Genomic DNA, 25498 nt, shown 5'->3' with positions numbered 1-25498 from the left:
ATCTGAAATTTGTATCTGTAATGCATCTAGTGTCAGTAGTGACCCTAGCAGTTATGACATCAGATAACACCTGATAAATCAGTCTATAAATTCTGGCCCACTGTACATTGTTTTAGTTGCACCAGATCTCATATGTTGGTTTATTGCCACACTCTTGCTTCAGTACACAACAAATCACTACTTGTTTTCCATATCTATATATGATTTAACTTTGGGAATATAGGAAGCGCATCCTTTGTTTAGAAAATCAAAAGTATTTTGTGTTTGTGTTTAGCATACTAAACTGTAGCACAAGAGGACAAGCCATATGGCTCATAGAAATTTTTGGCTATGATTCTTATATGAAAATTATTGTTAATATATAGGCAGTAATGAAAAGAAGTAACCAAGCACTACCGTGAAAAAAAACCATACTCTTCTGACCCATGGATATTAGATGAATGACCCACATGACCCAATATCCAATGCAGAGAATGGAGTGCCTGTATCAATCAACAATATATATCAAATATGGGAAATATCTTTGAAAGAAATTTTATTCAAACTTCATTATTTTCAGTTTATCCAATCATAGCCCTGTGACCTGTAGAGGGTAATGCTGTCAGTGCACCTCGCACTGTACACTGCTGGCTTTATTTGAGGTTCTTTGCAGCACTCCTTCAGCCCCTAGCTGCAATCCCTTTCACTCCTTTTACTCTGCCTCCATTCATATTCTCTTTCTTCCATCTTATTTTCCACCCTATCCTGACAGTTGTTCAATAGTGCAACTGCAAGGCTTTCCTCCTGTTACACCCTTAAAACCCCTTTTACTCTCAGTTTCCCTCTCAGCTCTACTATTTAATAATTAAGGAGTTACAGTATGTTGAGTAAGATCCAGTATAATCAAGAACTAATCCTTCGGGCCAGATGTATGAAAGTTAAGAATGGTAACTTAATGGTCTGGTTAATCTATTTAGCAATAAAATTTAAATTATTTGGAATAAACCGTAATTTATTATACCTGAAATGTTTAAAAGTTGGTGATATTGAATTTTCATTATTTTGCTGTTCCAGACCTTCAATCACTTTTCATATCAAGACATCTCTTCAACCCGAGGCAGCTCACTCGCATCGAGTTTAAACTCCTTAGGCCTTGCTGAAGAAGGTTGAGTTTAGAGTAACTGTCATTTGAGGTCTGTGAATTCTGAAAACGGCTTCTTCATCTACAACAGGTTTGCATTAGTCAGATTTTGTGAAAAAACATTTATACAATTCATGAAAAAAGCGAGCTTTGGGTGGCATGTAAGAGCCAGTTTTTAAGCAAAGGAATTTTGTTAACTATACAGTATACATGCTCATACATATGCTAGTAGCCATAATATGACCTGGCACACGTACAGGGATGTAGTAATATTTTGCCATCTAGATTTTAATGCAGTATGTTGCATTTTCAACTTCTTTACTTTTCAGAACTGTACTCTGTGACAAGATTAAATGCTTTTGTTTTCTTCTCATTAGAACGTAGTCAAGTCCAAATGATGATTGAAATTAAGGCAAGTGTTTTATGGGGATTTTTTTTTACTTCATGTAAATAATAATGGAATGAGTTACTTCTAACCAGATCAGTATCATATTGAATCAACATTGATAGTGTAAATGAATTTGAAGTTACTGTACTCAGAGTTTATGGTATTCATAATCTGTTGTTATTTGTGTCTTGCAGCTAGTCAGTAATTCATATATATAGTATTCTACTTTTTATGAGTATTGTCTGTTCATCTTAAGTGGTTTTTACAAACCTTTAAAACAATTGCCTTGGTTAAACCCAACCATTCCACAGGAGTTATGTCTTGTCAACAAGGATGCAAAATTCTTTCTTAAACCCTATATTTGTTACTGTTGTTATGAATGTGAAATTATGTTTCCAAAGCAATGTTTGTGATTAATTGGTATCATAAGTCACTGCTTGTTTTGCAGTATTCCTTATTTCTTTTCTGATTTAGTCACATTTTGTTGGTAAGCAGTATGTATGAAGCTGCATTTCTTATGGCTTTTCCACGCACAATTGACTAATAAGAAATTATAATAGGGCTGTTTGACAATCTCTTGAAGATTTTACCACAAGGATGTTATAGTGTCTTTAGAGAATGTGTATTCGAGGATGCTTGTTCTTCAGGTGCTTTCCAACCTGTAAGCATCTGCGGATGAGAAGATAGGAACTATGAAATGACCTGCTTTATAGGCCATGAAAAGTATGGGTTTGTACTAAACCCGTGTTTTCATTAGTAGGATGGTAAAATATTTTAAACTAGTGAAATCCACTGTGATGGGGACACCTGGCATATGAATTCTTCAAGTTAATGGTAGATTATTTCTGCATCAGGACAGTAATACCTCATTTAACAGACACTAGGGGGATTTGCGATGTATTTATGAGTCTTTTTGAAGTTGACTGTTGTTGTAAAATTTATGAAAAATGACATGTTATCAGCTTTCATTGATTATGGGAACCAATAGCAATACTGTATTAGCATATTTTTAGACAGATTAAAAATTTTATGCCATTCAGTCAGGATTTAGATGACACAGGCTATTAAAGTTTGTCATTGTTTTTGCTAAATGTAAAATAATTTTAACCTTTTAAATTAAGTTTTAATCTTCGCATTTGTAATTTCTATATGAACAGGAAACTTTATTATACATTTTTTGCAGTTTCATCTATGTGCAAAAGAAGCCCAAGCATATTGTAAAATTGTAATGGCACCCTTCATGTACTTGGGAATTCCTTCCCGTAGTAATTTAGCTTTTTTTCAGAGCCTGGTATCTGTTAATTTGAGGTATCATTGGTCTAAATATTGCTTCAGTTTCACACATTTTGGTGTAAAAGAAAAATTACTCCCAACACTTGTTTGAATATGCTCCCCTTAGCTTTTACGAGAGGAAATGTTGGCAAATTTTAAAATGTTTTCTGGAAAATTATGTTTAAAGAATTTTACAGGATGACGTTAAAAATGCTTGATAAAAGATAAGTTTTATATGTTCACTGGGAGGCTTGGACTTGTGAAGTGAATGTTAAGTGCTGGTCAGTTTAGAAGATAATACATCTCTTGTGCATTATATGTTAAAATCATTGTTGTGTATGTTGACTTTGAGACATACTTTTGAAAAGTGAAATGTTGTTTGTGTGAAAGGTGAGTGATGTTACTCTGTCACAATCTTATGAACTCTCAGAGCAGCTCATTAAAAGCTTTTGTAGTTAGTGAATGTAGGTGATGAAAGAAGTTTTTACCTGTGTTGTACAGTTCGGATACTGATTTGCTGTTTAGCTCTAGGAATTAAAATCACTTGGATAATTCTACATTTGGTAACATTGTACTGAGAGTTACTCATGAAGTGCTTAAATTGAATGCTTATTTTATGATGTCTATTAACACAATTCTGTGAATAATTTGATGCAAATTTTTCTGTAGACTAAAAATCATTTTAAAGAATCATGGCTGCAATAATACATATAGGATAGACAAGGAAGTGGAGAGTAGCTCATTATAGGGTATTAGTTTCTTGATTGATTTGCATAATTTTAGCTGTATATTTTGCAAATGCATCATGGAAATTAGTTAAACCCAACTTTGAAACTGGTTTGTTTTTTTGGAAGATGAAAGTAAAATTAGATTTATGAAATGTCATTTAGAAGCCAAAGTGGTTGTAGGTACTGCTGGACTACTAGTTTTTTCTAAATTGGACTTACATATTAAGGTTTTTATGACTCTTAAAGAGTTCTTAGCCCAGTGATTTTACTTAAGTTACATAAAATAGTATTAGTCGTGTACAGTTGCTGGGATCGACTGATATAGTTGTAAATATTACCTTGTGGGAAACTACCTTTTGGGTATTTATAGATAATGTAGGCAAAAAAAGTGCATATGCATCTTAAAATTTTACATATCTTTCTGAATTTGTGTATATGATTTAGTAGGTGAATTGATAAATTATATCTGTAGAGTTTTGATGGTCTTTGTATTATTGAATTTGATACTGTAGCTTAACTTATGGGGCCTTTCAAGGTGTAAGATGCCCTCAGTTTGAATGCAAAATTTGTTGAGAAATGAAATGTGTTTTTGCAGTTAGATCAAATTTAATAGACCAAATCATGTTTCTTCATGGAAGTGGAGATCAGCAAAAAAAAAAAAATTCTTAATTCTTTTCATATATTTAGTCTTCTGACCCAGAGGTTGGGTTTTTCTGTTGGGGAAGCAAATCTTGAAAGCTCAGAATGTGTGTTAAGTATTTGTAAATGTTTTAGTCAGTTATTGAATGATAAAAGAATCCAATATATGAAAACATAGAGATGACCTTATCTTGCTTTAACATTCATGTGTATTGACTTTGAACCAAATTCTTTCATTTATAAACATTTGGTAAGGAATGGCTTTAGAGGATACATTAGCATACCAAAGAGTGATACTGCCATCCGATTCTGGTAATTTGATTAAGGAAATTATTCAGTTTTTCTTGTGTATGACTTGCATATTCTGTTTACTTGTAACAGATACCTAGTTCAGAGGATGTAGTTCATAAATTTTTCCTTTAAATAGCTTCAATTTTAGTACAGTGAGCAGACTTGGTTTATAATTCAGGTGAGTGAGGCATTTTTATGGTACACAGAGTTGTAAATGTCCGTGAATTATTGTGAGAGCTTCTATTTGTACGAGCTATGATTCAGAGAGTAGTAATGTAGGTAACAAGGAGCCTTTGATTTTATCATTTAATGGTTGTTTCATGTGTCCTTTTGAAATGTTGTTGGAATATTTGTCTTTCAAACCATTTCTTTATCTGAAAGTTGTATCCGGAGGGGATGTCTGTTTGTCCTCTTTTGAAATTGTGCAGTCTGCCATGCATGCTAGTGCTGTGTAGCAGTTGCATTAGACTCTATTAAGGTGTTCAAGTATTTTACAGTAAGCCCCAAGAGATACCCCTATGTGTATCAAAGTTTGTTCTTTATATTGTGATGCTTGTATTTTCAAGTAAACCGATATTCATGTTTTATTTCCAACTTTGGTCATAAGTGCAGTCCATTCTTAATTTTAACATTTTTCTCCTTACTAATAAACCTTTTTCAGAAATTCATATTGTAATGCATTGCTATTTGTTGTCAAGTGTTCCTATGTTGGATCACTTAATTGTATATCACACAATACTTTTCTTCTTTTCAAGATGCTATTTACATAAGGTCACATTAGTTGTGGTTGTTTCATGTGGTACTACTACACTCAGAGAACTTGCAAGGGGTCTAAGAACAACCAATGATAACTCGAAATGGACATTGATTATATAAACAAACATGCTTTGTTTCAAAAGAAATGGTCTAATATTTAGCCCTACTTAGTCCGGTGATAACTACCTTGATGAGTGCATAGGTTGAAGAAATAGTATTTATAGAGATTTGGTCTGATGACCTAGTAGAATAAGATTTTTAAAGAAAATTGTACTAAATTCTATTAAAAATGAATGGGTAGAACATTTCCAGTTATTTATTTTATGTAATTGTGAAAATGGTATTTAGCCCTTGCATATATAATTTTATGATGTGATAATTATAATTTAATTTTTTTAACATCATCTAGTAGAACTTAGTCTTTGTCGCCTGTTTCATTTGAATTTATTGGCAGTTAAACCAAACTTTTGCAGTATTAAAATCCTCAAAGTGAAAACTGTGGAAGCTGCACTTCTGCACAAAAAAATGTAGAACATGTGAATAGAGTATAAATTGCAGAATCAGTATATTTGGTTATAATAGAGCACAAAGGTATGTGAAATTAAATTGGCATTTTTGTAACATAGTCTGATCATAATTACTGGTGTCTGAGACACCTGACAGGCAGTTATGGAACTAGATGGGAGTTATAAAATTTCAAAACTACTGGACACTCATTTTGTAACTTAAATGTAAAACCCAGACAGAGTAAGATGTGGCTTTTATTTATAAGTTTGTTTCATTAATTCCAAAACTTTTTTCTTTCAACAAATAGACTCCTGCACCCTTTTGTAAATTGGAGATTAAAACAGCTGCTCTAGTATTTTGAGTGTTTCTGTGGGAATCACTCCTTTTGCTTGCTTTCACTTCCCTTGAAATTTTATATTTACATGTGGCATGTATTATCCATATAATTATTATGTAGTTAACCAGAACTCAGTAACTGAATAACTGCAAATTGGCTGTTTAATTAACAAGAATTAAATTTTTATTTTGAAATTTTGATCTTCTCCCTCGTTATCTATATAATGTCATACAAATTACAAAAAATCGACTTGTGCACCCTTGATGTGGTGCTTGAAGGGTCTACTCAGAATTAAGAATTAATCATGAAGATGCCTCCCTTCCATAAAATCCAAACTTTTATAAATTGAAAATTGCTGGAGGATTACATGAAAATTTAAAATGAAGTTTCAGGATCCTAATTTATAATTAAAAAGGGGCCTTATGGTGTAAGAGGCACCTTTCACTAGATTTAATATAGATCCTGCTTGCAGGCAAAACTTGATCAATTCCTTTAGTGATCATCAACTCTAAGACTTATTATAATAATGAGGGAAGATAGATTTCGTCCAGTCATTTTCTGGAAGATTTTTAGTGGCCTTCATGGTATGGCTAAACTTGCTGGGGTTAAAAAAACTTGCCCCTTAACCCTTGCCTAGTTATTCCCTGCTCCAAGCAAGCCCACCAATTATGACAATATCAGTAGAGCTATTACATCTCCAAGTAAAACAATAATTTCATGAGTAAGGAATCACAATGTCTTAAGTCCCTGAGTGTTAATCAACAAAATCCAAAAAACAATGAGTTCATCACAGAAGAGGAGCCCTCAAAAGAGGGCTTGAATTCAAGGTAATGGTGAAAAGCAAGACAATATTATAATGAGAACATTTATTACATTCTTAAAAAAATTTTTTATTCAAAAGTAAACTCCAGGAAATCTCATTTATTATAAAGGTTTTTGAGCCTATTAAATAAAATGAATACATATACCATTTACTAAACTGAAATTTACTTTTTACCTATTCAGTCATAAAATATATATAACGTCAATAGCACATTAAAGAAATCATTAATAAATTGTGCGAAATTACAGAAAAATAATAAAAGATGAAATACCAGTTTATGGCTATCATCTGTAGCATACACATACAGAAGTAACACTATGAGTGTAAAGCAAACCCGAATGTAAATATGTAAGTAGAGGCTGTATCACACTAGTTTTCTCATCCAGGGATCATAGTTAAACTATGGGGAAAACTATCAATTAATAAAATCTGGCTCCTCAGTCCAGGGTAATGGTGTTAAGATGATAATGATTAAGGTTAGAGTTGACCAAGAAATTTCTCAAGCTAAACCTTTAGGGAAAAAAGTAATCAGGATGCTAGCTAGCTACCAATGTTCACATTCCAACTAACTACTTTAAAGTAGAGGGTACACAAAATACACATGTAAATACAAACCCTATTAAGTCATTGCGTAACTGACTAGAGAAGCTAAGCTATAAAACCGATTACACAACAAAAGATAGTTTATTATTATATAAAAGGGACTGCAAATGAAATAGAATTGAATTTTGCCAACTGCAGTTACAGAACAGCAACAATCGCACCTAAGCATAACCATTATCAAGTAATGGACCACTAACAAAATTACTTTTTATGAGCTATCCCAACTTAAGTATATATAAGAATAAAATTTAATTCACAAAAAATCTTTAATTCATACTCATAATGTATTCCTCATTTTTCAAGGCTGGGTTGCACATGCTGCAATAAAAGATTCTGTTGTGGGTACTGTGGACTTGTGGGGGAGACAAAATTATGCATTCTTTTAAAAGTAGGAATGCTTTACTTCTATAATTACTTTAATTTGTATTTTAGATTATTCAATATTCTGCCTTCCAATCCAGACAAAAAGTGATGTTTCAGTGCTTACTTGAACAATAATGCAACAATCTCATTTACCATTAGCTTCATAAACTACGGAACAAGTACGTATGTAATTTGTCACATGAGTATTTTCCAGAACATGTCAGAAGAGAAATACACCAAAAAGCTCCCATAACACCAGAAATAAAAATTTGTAAAAATCCTGCTTGCATATCCATTTTGTGGAATTGATGAAAATTGAAGCTATACTTGACAAGCAGGCTTATGAAATTGAAATGCTTTGTTTCAACCAGTAATCCAACTTTCTATAATAGATGCACATCTGAAACACAATCAATCTTTGAACATTATTATGAAAATGATATAATCATCCAATCACCTGAATACTGAAGCTCTCACAGGGTTGGGTTGAATGGTTTGTTATACAAGCAAAAGGATTACTGTAATTACATTTACCTAATTACAGCTTCAAAAACTTTAATTCAATTAACTAAAAATGACTGTTTTACTATTAATATTACAATATGCACTGTTTACATACAGGAACTAAGTCAGGAGTGTAGGTCATATTAAATGGGTGTGATGAGAAAAAAAAAAATAAAAATTTGATAAATCCCATTCATGTCTTAACAAAATTTCAGACATTAAAATACAGTTTTTGGGAGCCAAACATACTAAAATCAAAGATGAGAAAACCAGATTTTGATACACATGCTAGACTGGCACAATTATTCTACACCAAATAGCTCCAGATTGCAATAACATGGGGCTAGCTAGATTAGTGATGTTAATGAAGTTCGACTTCTGAGGAAATCAAATTTTCAAAGGTACTTCATTTTTAGGAATATGAAAAATGCACAGCAACCTTTAAAAATCTTCCACGTTTCAAGCACCTTCCTTGAGTATTCGTGACACTGTACCTATTTCTCTTACCATAAGATGAAAGTATGTGCATAAAAGAACACACTCAGGTTACTTCTGTTGATAAGTGATTGATGCTAACAGCAATATTCTATCTTACATTAACAATAAATTGTACCTAAGTGAAATAATAAAAAATAAAGGTTTAACGACTCCATTCACTACCACTCAGGAAATACTTGAATCATAGCATTTTCCCAATGGATTTAATGCCTTTGGAATTTTCAAAAAGAAAAATTCACTGCCAATAAACCTAAGAAGTTCACATAATACTGATGCAGTAGTTATGATGATGATGATAAAAATAAAACCCACACCAACTTGAAATGAATACCCATATAAACAAAACATTCCAAGACTATCAGTTAAGATGGGAAACCACATTAGTAAATTGGGTGAATTACTCTAGGGAAAAGACCAGACATTGTAAAAACGATCTCACCATTAAAATTCAAGTAAAGAGGATCAGAGGACAGAAGACTAAAACACCACAAAGACACATGCATCCTTACTGTTCCTCTTCTATGGGACTGGGGAAGATTTGGGGTAGGATAAAAAAAAAAAAACAGCCTACTGCTGCCTTTGCAAATTCTTAATGTCTTCTTTGCAGACAGATTTAGTTAAGTAACAAATAACAAAGGATAAATGTCAAGGGACAGATGGTAAGGTAGTAATTACTACTGAATGCACTTCACTGCCAGTTTAGAAGGTACCAAAAAGCTAACTAGACACCATCTGAACCCAAACCCACTTTCAGTATTCTTTTAATGTGACATTCTTTGGAACAAAATCTAGTAGAGCCATAAAGGACATTTCCAAGGCAATATTTACAGTATGCTCACACATTACGAATTTTATTGAAATTTTGTGAGAAGCTGACGCTAACATTCTAAGAGCATTTCAAGAAGAGGAACTTGTTTCTAAATGAAAACTGACTAGTATGTAAACTGAACACTGCCAAAGATTTTCAGTAATATTACGTAAGACAGAAAATGTACAAAAGTTCTGTTATATTAAAGATAATTTTCTTGTGCATAGGACAACAATGCATATGATCTTTATAGAAAGGAAGTTCTTAAGCAACCAAGCTTTGTCCTACACTTCATTAGGTTAGGAAAATAATGTCCTCATTATATTCCTGGTGGTAATTTACCAGAGTCTACAAATATAATATATTTTATATATATATATAAATTGTCTGATCTTTGGAAAAAAAAGTATAACCATGAACAATTAAGCAACTAATGGTCTTAGCACAGACAAAATAGGCTATCAGGATATCACATAAATGAAGCATATACAAGATACTACAGTAAACCCTTAATCTAGCAAAAAGACAGTAGTTCATTTTCACAGAGCATACAAAAGCCATTTGGTATATGCACAACGCACAGTAATAAAAACATTGTGACCAACTTTAACTTCTCCATGGGTAGATATATACAAATTGTTCTTAAATCATAATCTTTAGCTTCATTTCTTTTCCAAAGAAACAGTTAAATGTATGATACACTTACTTTAACGCACCTGCACTCATATATACAAATTTCCCCCACTGATGGCCTTCATAAAAGAAATGAATGGTAAATTAAGAGTTTACTGCAATATTATAATTGTAATTATTGTTAATATATTACAGGAATTCTTGTGAACACAGCAGTTTCCCTCATTTCTTTAGTGAAAAGATTATGAACAGTGACCTTACCACAAAACAGTTTAGTGGGGGACTACAAAATAGGATGAAGAAACATACACCTGACATATTTCAGTATAAAGTATTTCAATTCCTTTAGTAAGATTCTTCATTTACTGCCTCTCCAGCATCGTAGTACAAGAAAGAGGCAAGGCAAACTTTCATTAGGCAATGTGCCTTTTCTCACTCCATAGGTTTATTTTGAGACTAAATGTGAGCTTAGTATGGCTATATATATATATTTGTATATGACATATGATAATTAACAAAACTGCATGAAGTCACAGGTGAATACTGCCCTAAGAATGAAAAAGAGTTCTGACTACAAAATTGGTATCAGCTACACCTTAAAAGCAGTTCTACAATTTACATGTTCTTTCATTTTCACTTAAACAACAAAACATGGATTTATTAATATCACATCCAACATTTCACACGGTCCCAAGTTTCAGCTTTGACTGTATCTTTAAAAATACACATCAAATATACAAAAAAGTTTTCTTTTATCATAAACAGGCTCTTTTCAAGTTCCAGTCACTCCAGATTCAAGTAGTTCTTTCTTAAAATCCCCAGGGCTGCTTATGACAGAAGAAGGAATAATATTTCACCAGATGGCAGGAAAAGGGGCACTTTTTACAGCAAGAAGCTATTACATACCATATGATGTTCTCACATTCCCTGAATGCTTCCTGCAATGAATGGTCAACAGCAAGTCTTCCAAATGAACAGATCTCACAGAGCCATTCAGAGGAATGTTAGGTTTAAGAAATTATCTATAAAGAAAGAGTAATAAATTACAACTGTAGGAATGTGTTACGTGCCTACTGGCTTTGATGCACTAATATCAATAAAGCTATTTACTGAATGTAGTACCAACTTCATTCTGCCTGTCGCTGAATATGACACTATAACAAAGCTTCCAGAAAATTATTTTTGTAGAAAACCTCAAAAATTATTTTTTGGCATAGAAATGGTGAAGAAATTTTCTGAGGTTTACAAAAATCCAAAAGATGCTTCAAAAAGAATATATACGCCACAAGTATTTAGTGGTATAAAAAATACTTTTTCAATATCACCAAATATACAACCAAGTCTTCATGTAAACAAAAAAGTAAGTTTTACTGATACAAGATAAGTGAATGCTTCTCAAGTATGATGAGGGAATAAAAATAAGAAAGAAAACAAACTTACCAAACCAACAGCGTTAATATGAACAATTAAAGCTTGTTAGAATGACAAGTAAGATGGCAATCAAGGATGGAAACTTTCCTAAGTTTAAAGTACTAAAAGGACAAAACTACGCTATACTTACAGAAAGCTACAACTTTTAACAATGTCAGACTAATAAATTTAGATGAATAGCAATCAACATTTGTTCTACATAAGAACATTCTTTAGAACCCCAAATACAAGAGGTTTCCCAGAGGATGAAGACGCCAAACCCTCTCGAGAGGCTGAAAAAGCTCACAAAATACACTACAATAGAAAGGAATCACAACCAAAAACTGTGTTAACACCAAGAAGTGCAATTTACTACTGTGATACTGCACAATTTCCAGGAAAGATGAACAGCTAACGGCATATAGAAATATTCTGCAACAGGCAATTAATATTTTATGATGACAATCTCTCACAAGATTTAACATTAATATTTTCAAAATCATTCAGAATTGTCACACAAGACGTTAATCTGAACAATATTTAACATCCTTAGGCAGGATTTATACAAACTCTGTTAAACCTTATCAAATCAATCTCATATAATGCTCCAAGCTTTGCCCTCTGCCTGTTATTGGCATTTATTCCACTTGAATAATATTACAAGATGTTAATTATCTTGTACCTTCCAAATTTCAATACTAAAATAGTTTTGATACAATGCTGATGAAAGTGATAATCACACTACTGTTACATGAAATGCAACACCCTGTCAGACCTATTTCTGGTACTGGATTCTCTTTCTGTCTAAGTTATACTGGTATGATAGCCAAGAACTACTTGATTAAATAAGAATGGAGGAACACTATCAAAAGGAAAGCCATAAATGATTGGTATTCACCTTCCTAAGCGCTGGTTTCATCCCACTCATCACTATCACTCTCTGTATCTGAAGAGGTCTCACTATCGCTCACTTCAAATGCAAATCTCCTCTGAAGAATTGAGGCCACATCCACACTATCTGGGTCTTCTTTTGGTCTGGTTTTCACATCATCCACCTTCCTTAACTTGATACCTGAAAATATTCAAATGTAACAGCTCAACTTAATGGACCACAACTTGACAGAATTCAGCATTCATCAGCTACATTCTTATGATTATTTTTTGCTATGCTACAACAGTAGATCTGATACATTTTTAAATCAATCTTTTAAACTGAAATTCAAGTGTAAAGTACAGGTTAATTTAGACTAGAAAGTAAGTGGAATGGCTATTGGCTGTAACATATATGGAAAATATTAATATACAGGCTATAATATTGGGTCTTTGTTACTTAACAAACTTTGTTACTTCTCAGAAAGTCAGAGCCAAGAAGCATGTGATAAGCTGAGGTGCTTCTCTACGTAACGTAACCTAAAAGAGACATTGCACAAGAAAAACACAAAATTCACTTCCATCCATCTACCTGTATACTGGAGGCGATTGATCACAAAATTGTCTCTTTTAACAGTGTGATGCTACCAACTTAAATTAATTTTTCCTTTTTTCATTCCTTTGCAAAATTCATACTTTTTTGCAGCTTTGTGTTTATGCGAACATTTTGTCAAATGACAATGACAAGAGTAACTGCAAATTTTGAATAAGGGTTCACTGTTCTTACTTTAGTATGTTATAATGCATTATTTTTACCTATATAAGAGGTAAAAATAACTTCATAGCATTCCATTTGTTGGTAGGGATGAATTAAAAAAAAATTAGAATTAAATTTAACTACAAACAATTATTTATTAATGTATTGCCCCTCTCTTCTTCCTTTACTTATCTTTATCGTTCTTTTCCATAATTTTACTTTTCCTTATTTTATAACATTTCATACATTTACTATACATCTGACACTCGGTATTGTGTGAAACTTTGTTTTACAGAAAGACAGTTTACCTAACTGTGTATTTAAATGAGAGAGGACCTTTTTTTCTTGGATATTTATCTGCCAGCCCAACTACCGAACTGATCCTTATGTAATTTAATGAAACCAAGCTTTCAAACTAAATGGCTACACTATAATAAACAGGAAACCCAAGAAACCAAACCTAGTTTTTTAAATAATAGTTATCATGAAGAAAATATCCCGATGTACTGAAAATACAAACAAAAATATATATAGTTACCTTCTCTAATAGCTTTCAGTAAGTCACTCCTTCCATCAGTTTCCACATGAGGAACAATCTTCTTCTCTATCTTCTTAGGTTTTGCTAGAACAGTCTGAAAATAATAATAATAAAAAAAACTTATTTTGAGATTAGAACTAGACCATATAAATTAAAATTTCAAATTTTAAGTTTTTCCAAGTAATACATGAAATAAAACTTCGGACCCAAAAAGAAAGATGTACCTGCTTGATGACACCATTTGGCATGGGCATTGGAGGGGGAGGAGGAGCTCCAGGGGCATTTCCATTGGGCACAGGAGGCAGAGGTGGTGGTGGAGGTGGTAAGCCTCCACCTGGAAGAGGCATGCCTGCAACCGGAGGAGGTGGTGGTGGGGATGGTGGTGGGGGCTCAGGTTCAGTTTTATCAGGAGTTGGTGGTGGAAGTGGCAAGTTGTTTTGAGTATGAGATTCCGGCTCTTGATTCAAAGACGAACCTCTTGACAATCCAACATGAGACACAGGTTGCTGTTGAAAGAAAATTTTTAATAAGGATGGCCAATTGATAAGTTCTTTAACAAATCTAGATGGTGACCTGCATGACCAATCAAAACATTATTCCATGAAATTTATATTTACAAAACCTTAAAAGTACACTGAAATGGTGTATGTGGATTTGTTTGACAATCATACTACTGAGAATAAAGAGCATCAGATCATCATTTTGTTAACTGTCATAATACAGTCTTTACATAATACAAAGTACCAGAGGTCTACCATTACTTAGGATTCCCATATATTAATGTTCAACATTGCTACCAATTTTTTACAATTACTTTTCTATTCTCTTTTATTTTGCTACAGTTGTCCATTAAAATTTTACTGAATGAGTTCCAAAAAACCATAAGTACATTCTATGGTTAGGGCAAGAAGTTAAAAGAGAAGGATTTCTCAATATGAGTGATGAGGAAGCAGAACATACTGAAGGCTATATATATATATATTTTTTTTTTAAATCAAGGAATCTCACAAAATTTACTGACACTTCAGGACCTGGGAGAGATCCCCAATAAGAAGTTCAGATGAGCCTTCCAGAACCTCCTCAAAAACACAATTTGATTCTCTTTAGTTTCATTTTAAAATCAATATCTAGTACAAAAGAAGCTACAAACATGCTTGATGGCTACCCTGTAGTTCTTTGTGGTAGAGAATGATAACACCTGCTGCTGCCTAAAGGGAAAGAAGAAAATCTGCAATAAAATGAAGAGTGAAGTTGACCTGATTAATGGTCATTTTGTTGTACTAGTTAAAAAATAACTCCACTCAGCCTAGGAGGGATTATTGGTTAATGCTTACCATGATCTAGCAATGATTTCAGGTACTTCTCCATATTCTTCTACCTTGTGTGATAACCTCCCAGCATGAAGTTGCAACATCTCAAGGTTGAAATGGAATAACTGGAAATGCAGCTGACTGAATCATTTTTCCAGGCATATCAAGACAATGCATGCCACTTCTGCTGTGGTTAAAGTGGCATTTTTAGTATTATCTCCAAGATCCTGGATACTGAAGGGTTTCTCTATAATCCTCCTAATGAGTCCAAATGGTGTAAAAATAAAAATTTGAGCAAGTCAAGTACTCAGACCTATGAAGTCATTCAGTGCTGAAAATACTGTTGAAACAATTGTTATAACAGATGGTCGAAAGTAAGTTGGAAGGAAGAGAGTATGAACAGAGTTATAATAAGAGGAATGAAAGGGGTTGCAGGTATGCTGCAAAGAGCCTAAGTAATGCCTACAGTGCATTGTGTCAGGTGCACTGATGATGCTACCACCCTATAGGGCCAAATGGTATAACGGCACACATATCAGTGTCATCCCAGGGAAGCAGCATCGCATCTACTTTCCAGGCTTCCTGGTCTGGCTAGGCTGAGTTGTGTGCTGACAGCTTGAAATTTTGGCTCCTTGCAAACAAATCCAACAATGGGATGTTCTCAAATGGGCCTGATGTCACTAAAAGTTCTACTAACAATGTCATCATAACAACTATCATCTACATAACAAGTATTGCACTATGCCTGGTGACCACACTGCTACTGGTGTCAAGGTGTAGATAAAGACTTTCTGCAAGGTTGCAAGTCAAAACTCAGCATTCTTAAACTAAAACAACTCACAACCCCAAAAGAAGCAAACATAACACCTCAAACCCAAATTAACTTGAACGTGGAAGTGTGCATCCTTGAGGGCTGCGAATGCTCGGAAGTCTGCCTTCCAAATGGGTAGCCTCACTGAAATCATTAATTTCCATTGTGAGGGAAGACTGCTGCAATGACACATAGAGTTCTGTTGACTTCAGTACCAAATACAGAAAACAGCAGAACCAAGGTGATTCATCCTACATCCTCTCAATTACCTGCTCCTGCAACATTTCATAACTTTGTTGCCCAAAGCCTGTAACCTCTCTGAGGTCATGACTTTACACATCCAGGTTTATGAACTATGATGAGAAGGGTGGCTTCATCTCCATAAAAATAAGTTTGGGGGTATCCATGACAACTTCCAGCACCCAAGCCTTTAATCTTAACTGCTTACACAATCAACAACCTCTATGGACAAACCCTACCAAGAGAACTAGTCAAAGTTTACCAACTGTGACAAGAAAAGTTATTCCAGGTGGTACATGTACGGTACTGCACTACCAATACTAACCATGTCTTGAAAAAAAAAAAATATGGAATGGGGATATCCAAAGATTACAGATGGGCATATATAATATATGGGGTTGTGATATAAAAAAAAAAAAAAATCACAGTTGCTCATTATATTTATGAATTATTCTGTCAGTTTCCTTAAAGACAAATACTAACTTGAGGTGGTGGTGGTGGGGGCGGTAATAATTCACGACCCTGTGAAGGACCACGGGATCGAGTTGGTGTGCCACTATGTGATCCTCCAGGTGGTGTAGGTGTATTGTTGTCACTTGGTGGAGCTGGAGGAGGCTGAAGAGGTCGATTAGAAGGACGCTGTGCTGCATTTCGAATAGGTGTGCTACCTGTGAGTATAAACTTGAAGGATTAGTATTACTGCAATATTCCAGAATAATTATAATACAGTACTGTGCAACAAGTAAAATTACACAAGCAATTAAGATGCATATCTAATATGAAAAGTTGGAATGATTACCCTGTGAACCAGCCCCATCAGGGGTATAGGGGGGAGGAGGATAACCAGGGTATTGGTCTTGGTATGGCGGTGGATATCCTTGTGTATCAACAGATGGAACTGGCTGACCAATATCGTGGGTTGGAGAGTAAGCATGTGGGTGTACACTATTGCCACAGATTGCTTCCTGTAAAGAATTTAAATAAAAAAACACTTCCTTCAATCTTTTTCATCTTGGCGAGCAGTTTATCCAAACATATCATTTGGGCACTGGGTTCCACGGCTAGATCTGGCAGTAAATCTACAAAACAATAACACCAATACTTCCAGTCTATTCATTTAAAAAATTTGTGGTGGCATACTGCTCATAATGTGAAGTACACAAATTACTGCATACAGTTTTGTTGTGAAAACAGAAGCACAGTTTGGTAAAGAAAATTCATCTGTTTTTTCATGTTATATGGCAGAACACCCTACACCAGACAGATAAATGTTTAGAACCATCAGTATAAATTTACCAATGTGAACCTATGTGTCCGATAGGTTCCGAACTTGGACTGTAGACATTTCACTGTCTTGTTTACATTAAAGTTTAAAATGATGTGGATTTATGTTGAAATCTAAATCCAAGATGAATTTTTCTTTTTAATTTGGTATACTGCTAACAAATTATGTACTCTATAAAATTTGACTTGTGTAATATTTTGTATGCACTAAATCACTTAATCACAGTCTTTACCTTTTCAATCCTCTTTGCCAACACCATTGACTACATGAGAAGTGAAAGCGAGCCTACATAAGGCCTTAATTCACAACCTGATGTACTGTATGTATTCATGATAGCTTAAATAGCTTAGTCTACTTGCTAACTTTGCTGGGTTGTCTCCCAGGCCTCATTTTCATCCAACTGTATGCATTAATTAATTTTACTTTAAATATATTTAAAGAAAAACATCTGCTTGTAACCCCTCCGCAAACGTCCAACTAGCACAAAATTTCAAAACCCAAACAACTCTATTCCCTGATGAAGGAAGAAAAAACAAGTTTCTCTTACCCCAGCATATGCATTGCCATGATGGCCTCGAAGCTCTATGCTGTTGGGCCGAAGAGGTCTACCATCAGCAGGATTAACTCCAACTGGCTGATCACAAATACCCTAAAATAAAGAAAAAACTAACAATGAATCAAGTCTGTATTTAAGAGCGAATTCACAGGCAAGAAACACTTGTCAAGCTTAGATACAAACCAGACTAATACCTTTACAATAAAACTAATGTTAATGTGTGTTACAGATTATGAACACTTACCACTGGTAACTACGCTGTACTCATTAATGCCAACAAACTTTTAGGATAAAATGCATGCTAAATGTACAAAAAATTTATGCTTTTATGAAAAAAGTGAAAAAGCTCCTGCTGGTTTATGTTTGGGCTGCATTCATAAAATATCAATTGCCAGGTTATCACTACTATGATACCATTGCAATATGGGTTTAAGGGGCCCACTAATGCTATAAGGTCAACATTATACTGGGGCCTTAGGGTGTTGGCATGACCCTTTTTTATCTTTCCCAATCCTTATTTAGAGGAATAGAGATTTTGATGATATGTGATAGCAAGGCCATAGTAGGCCTACGTGTTTACATGGGGAAGAGAGAAGGGATAGTTTTATTTGGCTACTACTAACTATATCAGAAAGTCTTCAAAAACAGGTATGAAAAGTGAAGGCATTTCATGTCACAACCTAGGGTAGATTAACCCTTTAACGCCGAAGCCCGATTTACAAAAACGTCTCCCGTATGCCGGCGGCGTTCGGTGAGTTAGCGCCTAAGCGGAAAAAAGTTTTTTTCAAAAAATCACAGCACGCTTAGTTTTTAAGATTAAGAGTTCATTTTTGGCTCACTTTTTTTGTCATTGCCTGAGGTTTAGTATGCAACCATCAGAAATGAAAAAAAAAATCATTATCATATATAAATATTGGAATATATGACAGCGAAAAAAAAAACTCGTATATAATTGTATACAAATCGTGCTGTAAGCAAAACTGTTAAAGCTAATGACTTAATTTTTTTTAGCTGTACTGTACACTAAATTGCAATGATTTTGGTATATAACAAATTTTAAAATGATCAAAGCAACACAGAGAAAATATTATCACAAAATGATGCATGAATTCGTAACGCATGGACGTAAAAAAATTTTTTTTTTCAAAAATTCACCATAAATTGAAATATTGTGCTAGAGACTTCTGTTGTATTGTACATGAAATTGCGCACATTTTCATATATAAAACTTTATGTAACAGCTAATACAGAACAGTGCAAAAATTACGACAAAATGACGAAAGAATTTCTGAAATTTTTGGCCGAGTTACCGTGCGGGCGTAAGAAAAAAGTTTTTTTCAAAAATTCACCATAAATCGAAATATTGTGCTAGAGACTTCCAATTTGTTGCAAAATGAAGGTACATGATTGAATATTACTAGAATGTAAGAGTTTTAGCTTACAATTGCGTTTTTCGACCATTTCAGTCGAGTCAAAGTTGACCGAAGGTTGAAATTTTTTGTAGTCAACGTTTGCTACGTCCACTCGGCATTCAACAGACAATTTTAGTCGATGTTTGCTACGTCCAACAGGCGTTTAAGGGTTAACTGTACTATTACAAGCAAGAGGAAATAAAAAATGCATAAGGGTTGGTCTGGGATCAAATTAAGTTATGTGACAACCTTGATGGGGGGGATTATATTTGGTTTGTGCCACTGGAAATTTTTGGAGCAGGTTCCTCACTGCATTTTCACTGATGTTTGGAGGACCAAGATGGCTGGGTATCACAAAATTGTATTAATTCAGTTTTGCACTCATAAACTGCTTCTTGCTCTTTTTCTACAGATTGCTTTAAGAAGAGTGAAGTGTAGGACAATGCTGAGGGGTGTTGGCAGCTACAATGACTATGTATGTTTGACACTACACAGCACACATTTCACTGAGTTTTTAAAGAAATACATTAGGAAAATATATTAGCAGGGCAATACTGCAACCCTACGGGGCCATACAAAATTATTTCTGTAATCTAAAAAAAACTTGACAGATGGAACAAGATATGTAAAACAAAACATAAAATGCAATTTATCTAGAAAGTGTATAACTACTATACAACTACAAACAGTACTAACCTCATTGATTTGATTCATAGGTGGTCTGTACTGACCCTCTTTTCCTATGTATTCACCCTGGGCAATAGCCATTTGCTTGTGCCTTTCTCTAGTGTTGCCAGCTTGACGAGGTATTTTCCTAGTTTTGCTGTTACGGCCGTCACTTTTAGGTTTACTAGGCTGTTTAAAAAAATATACATAGCATTACACGAAGTTTTCTATGTTTCAAGTGAAGCAATCTGTCAATACAACAAACATTTTTAATGTAACAGTTAAGGAACAATTTTTAATTAAGCAAACAGAATCATTATCAATAAAGAATGCAATTTTCACTATTCAGAAATGTTTGTTATTAAGTTTATCATGACAAAATATACGTAAGCAGTTAGGTTCTTAGCTCATACAGTAGTAACTTAATGAGATGCAATGTTAATTACAATGCAGTATCTTTCAATCAACCTTATCATTATATTTATCTAGAGCAAAATAAATGATGTGTAAATATGCATCTAACATGGTTGTAACTATTTCCAATATATAACTTTACTGACACCGGCTTTTTATTCCAATACCATCCACAAATCCTATGTAGTTGCCTTTACTGAAAATGAGAAACTGCCAACAAAATTGCAGGATTTGAATCATATGCATACCCTATTAAAAGAGAGGAAAAGACAATAACAAATAATAACTTGGCCACTAATACTTCATGATAACACAAACAATAAATTGATATAAAATCAAACTAGAACAAAAATGACAACCTTTCCAAGATTTTTACTTTCACAAGAGTAACATCTGAGTAACTAAGAGTAACCACAACTCGCCATTTCATAAAACAACTTCAGAGTAATGAACATTTGATGCAACTAACTGTATTAATAATACCCACTGACTGGCTTCTCAAGTAATAATCCTACCATGTGATGACAACAAAGTTAAAAAAACTACTACCAATAGAAAAGCATATTTACACATCATTTTCAGGCTGAAATTAATTTTTTAAGTGTACTGTAGTCTCTTCACCAAGAACACCAAAAGCAAGGCACTATCAATGATCTAATTCAAAAAGAAAGAAAACTGATTAGCGTTCAATGAATATGAAAAAACAGTATCCCGAACTGCAATTCATCACCATAAATGAGGAATTTCAAAGTGACTTTAAGTGTTTCAGGATGAAATACAAAGAAGATAAAAGAGGCAAATTTCTGATTCACAGGAGGTGGCTCAAGAGATGAGTGCACACAGAGTGGAGGTGGGGCAGTGTGTCAGTCACGGTGGGTCTCTCCCACACCATCCAGTTCACTGTGACCACACGATTACCCACACACACAAAAAAAAAAAACCCTTGGGGCTCATACTGACTAACTAAATATGTGTGTATGTGCGCACATGTATGTTCACACTGAATAACAAAGTGCATGTAAGTGTACATGTATGTTCACACTGTGTGTGTGTGTGTGTGTGTGTGGGCACTGATAAAAACAAGGCCAATCAGTATGAAAGTGAAAGTACAAGTATAAGTTGAGGTTAAATGAAATACCCTATAACTATCTGAAAAATAGCACAAGTATGAAATGAGACCTAAAACCACCTTGCAGGCAACGTAAAAGATTCTTCACCCTCAGCACATAAGAGAATATACTTGTACATAAACAGAGCCCATAGGGTTACTCATGCACCCACTTTGACAGACACACTTGCCTCATTTCGATGGTCCCCTGCGTGTGCATGCTAAAAATGAAAATATATAATGGAGGTATGAATATAAAATCAAATTTTATCATTTTGTTGTGACTGATCTGGTACAATAACTGGAACAAAAATCAATCTACTAGCAAATCATAAGTACCAAAACATTAGGCCTAAATGTAATAAAAATATGAATGCTCATGTAATGACTATGCATGCAGAACATCTTCAAAATACACGTCTATTAAAAAATAATTTACTTAATGCAATATCAGAAATCAAATTTAAATTTAGCAGCTTACATAGCATATAAGGTATGACAGCATGGGGGAGAAAATGTGACATGGGACATTAGTTTTATTATCACTGGGGACCTCACCTTCTGCTTCTTATCATGTTTCAATCTTTCAGTTTCCTGGGTCATCTCTTCTTTCCAAAGATTGAAGAAATATGATGGGTCAGTGTAGAATTTAAGACCATCTTTACCATCGTCCCTGAAATAAAATTACTTGAAATTAACTATCACTGATGGGTAAAAATGACAACCTTGTAATTAATTTGTATTTTTCATATCATACAAACCTGAGGTCTTTACATGTAGATAACTTTCTGCAAAGCTGGAAAGTCTGACTGTTAAACTTTTGCAAGGTGGTTAATACAGTTACCTATGGTATAGGCAGAAGTACCACCCACCCAACCGGTATGCATTCAATCTCTTCAAGTTTACCTTTTGGCCCAGGTAAAAGAATGAGGGGTGGTAAGAGGTGGGCCTTTTATGTAAGGACATCAGGTTTGTACGTTAGGAAAAATGCAAATTAATTAAAAATGTCATTTGTTCCAAAACGAATACAAACCCTGTCTTTACATATGGAGACTTACTATTGGAAGGAGGATTCCAAGTAATTCTCTGAACTGACTGGTAGTTCAGCTCACCTGGTATTTTCTTCCTGGTCATGAAAGAGTAAAGGAAGGATACCATGCCTCTGATCTGCTGACCTTGTGGGATGTTCAACTGCCAGACTTCTGGACACTGAATCAAAGGGAAGTATGAAAACCCTTGATTCGAAAGGTGTGGACAAACCCACAATGTTGAAGACTATGTAGCTAAAAGTAACAACTGGCTTGCCCATAGTCAGTCTTGCTCTCTCCTTGCTAGAGAGAAGGTAGGAAATGCATCTATTAATACAAACAAAAATGGATTACACAGGATACTCAGTCATTTAGATCACCTGCAAGCATGCCAGTCCAGCTCGTGATGGCTTGTTCACTCTTCCTCTGTCCACTAAAAGAGAACAGAAAACAGGAGGTTCTCTTCGGGAAAACAGGAGGAAGGTAGGAAGCCAGTCTTGCCAACACCTTCTCCCTGTAGCTGCACACCTTAGGGGAGATGCAACCTGTCCTTAAGAGCTGGGTAAACTACATGACTCACTGAGCACCCAACAAGGATCTAAGGACCCAAGGGCAATAATCCAAGGTAAAAGGATAAGAATGTGATCTGCACAATTACATTCTATCCTAGTACCAGATCGACGAGTTCTTCCTGAATGCCATAGATTGATGGATGCCTGTGGCCCCTACAGATGTTGCCTCAAACGTACTGATGACCACCAGGAAATTGCAGGGTATATTTGGAAGGTCATTTCCCTAGGCAGGGAAAAGATCCCTTTGCCTATGATCACTCTAACTGATCACCTTCGAATATGTAGGAAAAGCAGATCAGAACAGAGCCAACAACAGGAAATTGAGAGAAGAAAGAGTATGACCAATCTCCTTTCGAGGTTGAGCGAGAACCGGAAGTCAAGATCAACCGTCCTGTCCCTTGATTTCATCGAAAAAGTGCCATCTAGCTTTTGATTCCTTGTTGATCATTTTACCGAAAACAGTTCTGTCTGTCCGAGTACTACCACTGTCACACACCTGACATGTCAGATCTTGTATACACATTATTGGTATTAAAACCAATCTGGTAGAAGAAACTGATAAGGGAAAGTAGGCATGCTCAATCATTTCACATTGCCAAAGAAATGGAACTCCTGTACCCACGCATGGATACAGACTCCAGTGATGGAACTTCCCTGACATACATCCCTCATCCTGGAACGTGTCCGACTGACGTCTGTGTTGAGCATGTTACTGCAACCCCATTCTTCAGCACTGTATACAGAGATGAAAGGATAGCCCCAGGGGATGTCGTATGATAGGATGTTTTATGTAGAAACGTGCTAAGCACTCTACTGTCAACTGCCTTCGTACGTCAACAAAGGAGACGTCCTATGAGGAGATCCCTTATGGTGACATCAGTAAGCTACTCAAATGAAGAGTTGCCCTACGATGCTCAAATGAAGAGTTGCCCTACGATGATAGGACAATTCCCCAGAGAGAGAGAGAGAGAGAGAGAGTAGTACTGATCTCAAACATAGCAGTGTGATTTTAACAAAATGATGAAACTGTAAAACAAAAATACTTTAAGAATTATAACAAAAATACCACTCAGCACCTTGATGAACACACATTTTTACTGGTCAGCAATGACTGGCTGTGAGAATCCATACACAATTTACAGGACAAGAGGACTTACTTGGAAGAAAGTGATTTGGTAAATACGGCTGAGCAACCAATCTGCCTAAAAGTTATATTCTCATCTCTCCAAAAATCTAATTGCTGTTGCTATGCATGAGGCACACAACTTGTGAAATTTTACACAACTTCCCATGCAATGTTTTGCATAATTCTGTTCACATGCAGATAACAATCTAAAACACATCTGTGGTAAGGGTAAAAAAACAGCAAAAATAATTTTCCCTTTCTCTTACGATGGGTTAAAGCAAAAGGGAAGTACAATAACAAATTATGTCTCAATTCAATTATAAAATTAAATGACTTGAGAGTAAACACAATATGATTATTAATAAAATGCAAGTAGATTTCTGTAAACTAAAAATATTCTACCTAGAGATGGTGCTCATAACTATGGCAGAATGCACTATAAAGTACAGTATGTATAATTTACTTGAATTACGGTACATTCACTAAAGACAGAGCTACATCCCAATAAAGTTTGTGAGGATATCAGCATGTTACTTCCTCAGTGCTTTTTCCTCTCAAGAAACTGTATGCCATTGGAAAAAAAAAACAAAAAAACACCACTATATGAATAAGAGTGATTGTAGTTAGTTTAGAACTGAATGGAGAAAACTTAAATGGCAACAAACTTGCTATATGTATAATGTGTACACCTTTCTCTACCTGAAGAATAAGACATGGGCTTCCATTTATGTACGTTAAACTATTTATAAAGAATAACAAGGAATTAATTCTAATAACTATTGAATCAATTCCTTTCTATGATATACAGTGTCTACCCCGATGTTGACAATCACAAACCTCCAATCCTTCTTGCCTTCTGACAGTCTGTTGCTATTTCTTAAATCAACAGGGATGATATCCATGGCTTCCATTTATGTATGTTAAACTATTTATAAAGAATAACAAGGAATTAATTCTAATAACTACTGAATCAATTCCTTTCTATGATATGCAGTGTCTACCCCGATGCTGACAATCACAAACCTCCGACCCTTCTTGCCTTCTGACAGTCTGTTGCTATTTCTTAAATCAACAGGGATGATATCCACTAAGTAAACAGATGGCATTTTAAAACACCAAGCGAAA

General features: G+C 34.6%; 2 protein-coding genes across 7 annotated transcripts in view; one reads left to right on the top strand and one right to left on the bottom strand.

The window, feature by feature from the left end:
• Akt (Akt kinase) overlaps positions 1-6056 on the top strand; it is a 47979-nt gene extending 41923 nt beyond the window's left edge. For 3 of the 4 annotated variants that reach the window (XM_067104111.1, XM_067104112.1, XM_067104113.1), the window contains exon 12: positions 1054-6056. In XM_067104111.1, the coding sequence (XP_066960212.1) occupies positions 1054-1149 (96 nt within the window). In that variant the 3' untranslated portion in view covers positions 1150-6056. The remainder of the gene's footprint in view (positions 1-1053) is intronic. The other variant, XR_010853091.1, reaches the window with a different exon arrangement.
• A 2309-nt stretch (positions 6057-8365) lies between these two features.
• Positions 8366-25498, bottom strand: part of SCAR (wiskott-Aldrich syndrome protein family member 3 SCAR) — a 40064-nt gene continuing 22931 nt past the window's right edge. For 2 of the 3 annotated variants that reach the window (XM_067104108.1, XM_067104109.1), the window contains exons 6-14: positions 22206-22320; positions 21839-21868; positions 20156-20314; positions 18039-18140; positions 17006-17171; positions 16690-16874; positions 14070-14351; positions 13846-13939; positions 8366-12752 (exon numbers count right to left, since the gene is read on the bottom strand). In XM_067104108.1, coding sequence (XP_066960209.1) covers positions 12583-12752; positions 13846-13939; positions 14070-14351; positions 16690-16874; positions 17006-17171; positions 18039-18140; positions 20156-20314; positions 21839-21868; positions 22206-22320 — 1303 coding nt within the window. In that variant the 3' untranslated portion in view covers positions 8366-12582. The remainder of the gene's footprint in view (positions 12753-13845; positions 13940-14069; positions 14352-16689; positions 16875-17005; positions 17172-18038; positions 18141-20155; positions 20315-21838; positions 21869-22205; positions 22321-25498) is intronic. The other variant, XM_067104110.1, reaches the window with a different exon arrangement.

The sequence above is a fragment of the Macrobrachium rosenbergii genome, chromosome 5 (genome assembly GCF_040412425.1).
Source record: "Macrobrachium rosenbergii isolate ZJJX-2024 chromosome 5, ASM4041242v1, whole genome shotgun sequence".
NCBI classification, from domain to species: Eukaryota; Metazoa; Arthropoda; class Malacostraca; order Decapoda; family Palaemonidae; genus Macrobrachium; species Macrobrachium rosenbergii.
Note: the sequence above shows the minus strand (reverse complement) of the source record. Positions and strands in the feature narration are given on the sequence as shown.